The 6,969-nt window shown below is 40.4% G+C and overlaps 1 protein-coding gene across 2 annotated transcripts in view; it reads left to right on the top strand.

Moving 5' to 3' along the window:
- Window positions 1-6,969, top strand: part of tarbp1 (TAR (HIV-1) RNA binding protein 1) — a 20,710-nt gene that overhangs the window by 7,295 nt on the left and 6,446 nt on the right. For both annotated transcript variants that reach the window (XM_014009928.1, XM_014009863.1), the window contains exons 12-23: window positions 1,558-1,655; window positions 1,735-1,875; window positions 1,949-2,175; window positions 2,272-2,515; window positions 4,441-4,629; window positions 4,746-4,945; window positions 5,022-5,093; window positions 5,179-5,299; window positions 6,043-6,153; window positions 6,243-6,392; window positions 6,486-6,572; window positions 6,650-6,852. In XM_014009928.1, coding sequence (XP_013865382.1) covers window positions 1,558-1,655; window positions 1,735-1,875; window positions 1,949-2,175; window positions 2,272-2,515; window positions 4,441-4,629; window positions 4,746-4,945; window positions 5,022-5,093; window positions 5,179-5,299; window positions 6,043-6,153; window positions 6,243-6,392; window positions 6,486-6,572; window positions 6,650-6,852 — 1,843 coding nt within the window. The remainder of the gene's footprint in view (window positions 1-1,557; window positions 1,656-1,734; window positions 1,876-1,948; window positions 2,176-2,271; window positions 2,516-4,440; window positions 4,630-4,745; window positions 4,946-5,021; window positions 5,094-5,178; window positions 5,300-6,042; window positions 6,154-6,242; window positions 6,393-6,485; window positions 6,573-6,649; window positions 6,853-6,969) is intronic.

Genomic DNA, 6,969 nt, shown 5'->3' with positions numbered 1-6,969 from the left:
CGGTATGACTTCAAATTCATATCATGGTATAAATTGAATCCCTTCACGGTAAAGGTATATAACGCGGTAGAAAATTATCATAAAAAGCAAAGAAAATGTAATTTTTAGAGCATTTATTTTGCAGAAAACTGTAATCATAATCAAACTCAACATTTTTGCTTAGTGCAAATGAACTTAACAGAAGTACAAAAGAATGTTTTATATATATATATTGCAAAATAGTTTCAACAACAAACAAAAACATTTATCAAAGTTTCAACAATATCAAAATAAAGTGGATGTTTTAACCAGTACTTCAAGTAAAATTAGTCATTTAGACAAAAAAAATATTCTAAGTTGGCATAAGTTGCTTCAAATGTTATAGTGTGACAGGGCCTTAAGGGGCTTAAGCTGCACATAGTCCTAGTCACAAAACAATTTCAGATAACGAATGAAAGTGTGGTGAAGTCAAATAAATGTAATACTGACCTGCCATAAAATGAGCTTCTGCCTGCTGAACTTATCGGCTGCTGCTCTGCTGCGCTCTCAGAGCACTCAGACCCGACTGTTACATTAGCAAGATGGATTTATGACTGAACAAAGGTCCATGTCTTTTTGTCTGGTAACAAAACGTAAAAAAACAAGTTTTTTCTTCGACAACTTGGGTGTGAAAAAACTACTGTTGTTAAAACTTCGCTCTGCACAACGTGCAGCGGGAAGGGAGGAAATGATCCCGCGACARGACGGCACGACTTAACATTTCTAGAGGGGAGGGGGAAATTTTGAGGATTTATTCTGTCTTTACGTTTTAAAATGCTATATTTCTTCATTTATTCTCAGAATATTTCAAACTCCTCCTGCTCAGGTGTCTCTGCACTCGCAGCCCTGTTGACACAGGTGTGATGATGTAACTGACGACAGGACGGTAGAGGGTAAATTTCTGCCGTAGGCCAACTTCGTTTCATTTCTACCGTCTGTCACATGTACCGCGCAGCCCTAACATATTTTTTCGGACTGGATATAATATTATAAAACTTGGTTAGATGAACAGTTCTTTCACTGTACAGTAAATAGACAAGCATTCATTCAAGAAATCTAGGCTTTAATTAAATTTCCAGATCTAGTGGAGCTGTGTGTGTGTGGGGGGGGTTGTGCTGTCAGGGAGGAGCTTTGTGTAAATAGGCGGTGCTTTGTATCGGCAAGTGTTTAAGCAGCTCCACATGGTTACTAGAAGAGATTCAAGGATTTCTCAAACATGCATGAARGAGTCAAAGCAACACTCTGGGTCTGTTTTTGATGAGGGAACGACATAACATGATATAAAACTTAAAAAATTCCATTTTGCATAATACCCCCCCACCTTTAATGAAACTCTAAGAAAGTATTTACTGGATGTACGTCAACAACTGATTACATTTTGGTTCTGACCCAATTCAAGATGTTTGCCAACCAACCTCAAAAAACACTAAAATGGTTAAAACCCAGTCTGTCTTCCAGATATCAAGCTAAAACTGTGATGGGGTAGTTGCTGAGTTTGTGCATTTTAATTTATTTTTCATCTTTTTTTTTTCCCCACAGGAGATAAAGTAACTGCTGCCTTAAAACAGCTCATTTTTAAACACGCCCATCCAATCCAGGAGTTCATCTTGAGGCGTCTGTGTGGGGAGCTACAGGAGGTAAACTGCACCATTTCTGCTCCYTCCAATCACTAAAAGGCCTCTAGTGATAAACTCTGATGTCATAATTCTTTACCAGCTGTTTGACGTGGAGCGAGCAGAGCTGTATCTGTGGGTCTGGAGGCAGCTTGTTCTCATGTGCCGCAATAAAATCCAACCGTCCGGTTTCCCTAAACTCATCAAGTACAGCCTTGCAGTCTTGCAAGAAGCAACCCAACCGGTAACGCCAAAAAAGGTTTTGGATGTGTCAGCTTGGCTGTTCGCTACTGACTGCTTGTTTTTGTTGTTTTCAGATCCCTTCTGTGACAAACCAGGTGGCCAGAGCTGTTAGTATGGCCTCTCTGGCCACTGTCTGTGGTCTTATGGAGCAGGAAGGGATCGGCAAACAACCGGAAGTTGTTTCTGCTCTGAAATCGCTGAATCATTACTTCTACAATTCGACAGCTTCCTCAGAACGTCCGTCATCTCTGGGGAGCATCAACAAATGCCTGATGAAACCACAGCTAATAGACGGCTCAAAGTTAGTGGAAATCTTCATCATAGATTAAAACATTTCAGCAGACATTACTGCCAAAATAATAATGATAAAAAAACGAGTTTTTCTTTTTTTTAACAGTGATCTTGAAGCACAAGGTTTTCTGCAGCAGGACTGGGGTCGCATCTCCGCCACCTTTATGTGGAACCAGTGGATCTGTCTGAACTTCTTGGTTAAAGCCGCAGGAATTCCCGAGTCAGCGGAGTTTTCCAAAACACCCGAGACTCTGAAAGCTGCTCTGAGTTGCAGTTTCGAGGCCCTTTCTCTGCTGCCCAGTGACCTGGTACTGCCGGCGCTGGACTTCATGAAGACCGTGATGCCACAGGTGAGGTCTCCGTTCAGCAACAGTGAAACGTTTGACAGCAGCTAGAAGTTGGGTTTGTTTTATTACCTTTCAAATGAACTTTCCTGTGATTCCTGGTGTCAAATGCATCCAAATTTGCTCTAGAAATAGAATTTTCTGTTACGATATTAACACTGACTCTCCGTAGGATCCAGACTGTCCGTCCGTTCTGTTGAGCGAGCATCAGATATGCGTGACGTCATGAGTGAAGGTCCCCATTTCTGGATGACTGCTAAAAGTAGCTGAAGCTAGCTGAATTCTTAAAGCTAAAACAGGCAGAAAACTTGCTAAATGTTGTGAAATATTAAAAGGGCGATATTATGTGTTTCTCAGGCATACTTTTAAATACTACATCATAATAAAGTATCTATGTCACCTTTAGCTGTTATTAAAATGCTGTTATGTTTAAATAGAAAATAAACTTATCTTCTRATCACTTCCTCTTCTAAACGCCTTGAAATTGGCCTCTTGTCTCTTTAAGAACCACCTTCTGCTTCTGTCCCGCCCATTTCGGTGTTGGGGGGGGGTCGCGCGGTGGGGTTCGCGCATGCGCTATGATCTGAAAATACATTTCCTCAAAGGTATTTTGAATCTGAAAAGAGCTTCACTGAGTGAGAAGTAGTGTTGAGAGCAGCAGACAGTTTAAGTTTCACTTTCACTCCTTTGCTTTGTTACTGCCGAGAGCCTGCAGGAGTCATGGGCGGGGCGTGTGGGGTGGGGAGGTGTGCTCCTTGATGAGGAAGTTCGGCTTAAAGACACGTCCCAGGGGCGTTTCTGGTCCCAAAAGGTGTTTCTGGTCCCCACCTGTCGTTTTGCTCCTCAGCATGGCTGCCTAAAAACACTGCAGGATTTCTCAAACGTGCCTGAATGAGTCAAAGCAAGGCTTTGGCATGTTTTTTTATGAGAGTATAACATCATAACTTGATATAAAACTCAAAAAAGTTGATTTTACATGATATTGCCCCTTTAACTAAAAGCTAAAATGAGCAAAATAATAGCTGAAAGTGAAAAATAGTAAAATGGTAGCTAAAAGCTAATGTATAAAAACAGTGGCTAAGCGCTAATATCAAAAGGCATAAGATATTTTGTGATTTGCGAGTGTTTTTTGAAGCATATGATTCTGTGTTTATGAGTAAACATAGGATCAGAGCTTCTTATTTTAACTCATCTTTCCTGTTGTGTATTCCAAGCTGCAAATGGTAGCGTGACCAAATTGGGAAAGACCTGAACATCCGTTCTCCCTGTTGTTTATGTGTGTGTAATAAGAATGGGTGTTCTTAACTGCAAGTTCCTAGTCTGTGTTCATCACTGACAATGGCAATAAAACTGATTCTGATTGACAAGATTGTCTAGAAACGTAAGAACACGTGATTCTGAGCTATTTTGTCCGGATCTCTTAGGCAGAAGAGTTCAGCGCTGCAACGTGATGCACTTTAAATGTCTGAGAATGAACATTCAAGTCTGAGTCCCGGACCAGTTTTCTTCTCTTGATTTGGGATCTTATTGTTCATGTTACTTTCAGACTAGATAACAGTAGCAAAAGGCTAAATAAATATAGGAAGACTCTAGCTAAAATCAGAAAACAGCTATCTAAATGCTAAAGTTTTTACAATGCTAGCTAGAACTAGCAATTTTTTTTCTAATTTTCAAACTTTATTAATTTCTTTAAAAAAGAGTAATTCTGTGTACAATTAAAAAAAGAAAATACAAATAAAATGAAATGAAAGGTGGCAGAGAGAAGGAAAAAAATGCTTGCCAAAAGTATGAAAATGCTAGCCATAAGCTAAATGCTATGACTAGAATAGTAGAAAGTATTAAGATTTAAGTACAAAAAACATACAAGAGAAAAAATCAATATTGTGTATGTTAACCTGGTTTTCACACAATAATCTGTCTTTTGATTCCAGTTACTGCAGCATGAGGAGGCCCTCTGCGTGCAGGCGGTGACTCTGAGCTGGGAGCTCGTACAGGCGCTCAGCACTAACGCTCACAACTTCTGGCCAGCATTAAAAGGCTTCATATCCATGGCCTTTCAGCACAAACTCCTCCAGCTGACGCACGCCGAAGCTCCGACCCTCACGGCCGCTCTCAAACAGGTGACTCGAAATAGGCTGGAAAGCTCAGAAAAGTAGAATATTCCACATTCTCCAGATCCTCTGTTGTCCAGATTCCACATTCACGTCATGTCGGGATGTTTAATGTCTGCTTTTAGGTTTCCTCAGAACTGCTGGAACTGTCTCAGTCAAAAAGCGGCGTGTTTGGCGTTCTGCTTCAGCACTGCTGTCAGACATGGCTGCCCACAGACCCGTGCAGCGGTGAGCAGGCAGACACGGTGTTTTCTAGTGTTTTCAGCCACGTCAACATAGTCGCTGACGCCTGCGTTTATGGACCAGTCCTCAGGAGAGATCAGCGGTAAATCTTAGCAGCCTTTCTCAGTTTGTGTTGTTCATCAAAGCTGTTTCAAACGTTTACATTTTCTGTTTTAAAGACTCGTTTCCGATGTCCAAATATATGTGGAGCAGCTCGGTGAAAAGTGTGCAGCTAATGTCGCAGTTCTTAGGTGAGTAAAATCTCAAGTCATTCCCAGGCTGTTATAATGATCACCACTAGATGGCGCTGTTGCTGAACTTCTCTCTGGTTTGCAGCGACAACAGGGATGATCAGCTGCCCCGCACATGTGTGCTGACTTTTCTTAACTCGCTGGAATCCTCTAATCAGCAGCATGAAAGGCTCCTAGAGGAGTTAGTTGTGCAGTTGTTGAAAAAGGTACGAAACTTCAGAAAATTTGGATGTAAATTCTCGAAAATCATGAAATTAACGGTGCATTTTGTTGTGTTAATACAGTGTCTGTGCAAAAATACATCAGCAATCAGCAGTTTTGAGTTCAAAATCCTACAGTGAGAAAATAAACTTAAGATAAAACAATTAAAACAGTTACCATTACAGTATCGTACTGTTAGAATACAGGCATTGTTTGGCTGAAATAATCAAGGCCTTCACCAAAACTAAGACATTCTAGATGTTAGGGTTTGTTTTTGTTYACAAAAATGGGCAGCTCTCTTCGTTTTACTTTAAATTTTCCAAAGAAAAACATTTTGATTTATCAAATCGAAGGACAATAAAGTGCATATATTCAAAATAGTAATTTTCACATGTTAGCACACGTTTTTTTTGTTTGTACTGAACAAAGTCTGTTTGGAAATGACAATATTATAACGAATCAATTCTCAAACCTCGTGGATATATTTTCCTTTCTTATCTGAGAATAGTGGGCCAATATGTAGGTCGTAAATGTTATATTGCCCATCTTACAGTAATTTATACTTTAATAATCCGGGTTATCAGAGCAGAAAATAAGGAGGCTGGTTCTGTTTTGATAGTCACCTGTTTTTTGTTTATTTATCCACTTGATGCTTTGTAATAACTGTATTTATGGGGCTTTCCCAAGAAAATAAAAACTTARGTTTAACTCCATTTTCCATTATCTTTTTCACCGCCCCACTCCACAGGATAACATCATATCAAAGTCTAAAGTACGCTACCATAGTAACTCCCTGCAACATCGGGTCAAAAACAGAGTGTGGCAAACACTGCTGCTGGTGCTGCCCAAACTCAGAGAGGTAACACAACAGTTTCTCTGACATCCTCACAGGAAATAACTGCTTTCAGAAAACAAAACAAAACAGTTTTTTCTTGATTGTTTGTGCAGGAGTTTGTTTCCTCTCTGCTGAACCGTGTGTTTGAAGCTGGATTCTGCAGCAACCAACCCTCAGTGAAATACTTGATAGAGTGGATGATGATTCTAATCCTAGTCCAGTATCCGCAACATATTGACAGATTTTGGACTTGCTTTAATCTGGTGAGCATTTTTTTTTCTAACCGTCTGTCAGGAGAAATAAAAAAAAATTAAGAAAAACAGTCTCAGAAACAAATTTTTAATTTTGTTTTTCAGGATCATGAACAGACCAAAACAAGTGTCTGCACCTTCRTGTCTGTTCTGATCCACTTTAGTGTTATTATTCCACAAGTTAAGGAAAAGGTACAACCTTGCACCTAATCAWTACGCCTCAGTTTTTACTGTTTCTAATGTTTTCTATCTTCTGTGTTTAAATGAAGGAGGTGCAGCTGCGTAAAGCCCTGGACGTGGTCTTGCAGTCGTGTTTCAGTCACAACTTCAGCGTGCGCCTGTACGCCTTGCTGGCTCTGAAGAAGGTGTGGAGCCTGGCTGAAGGCCTGGCAGAGGCGGCCGACGCGTTTAGCGGGATGTCTTCTGTGGTCAAAGCCTGTCTGAACCAGGCTGAGGCCATGCAGAGCTCTGGGTTAGACAGCAACACTTAGAAGAAATGTCATTTGTGCACTTTGTAAATGTTTTTTGTGTGTGTGTGTGTGTGTGTGTGTGTGTGTGTGTGTGTGTGTGTGTGTGTGTGTGTGTGTGT

This window comes from Austrofundulus limnaeus, unplaced genomic scaffold, assembly GCF_001266775.1.
Source record: "Austrofundulus limnaeus strain Quisiro unplaced genomic scaffold, Austrofundulus_limnaeus-1.0 Scaffold0, whole genome shotgun sequence".
Taxonomy (NCBI): Eukaryota; Metazoa; Chordata; class Actinopteri; order Cyprinodontiformes; family Rivulidae; genus Austrofundulus; species Austrofundulus limnaeus.
Note: the sequence above shows the minus strand (reverse complement) of the source record. Positions and strands in the feature narration are given on the sequence as shown.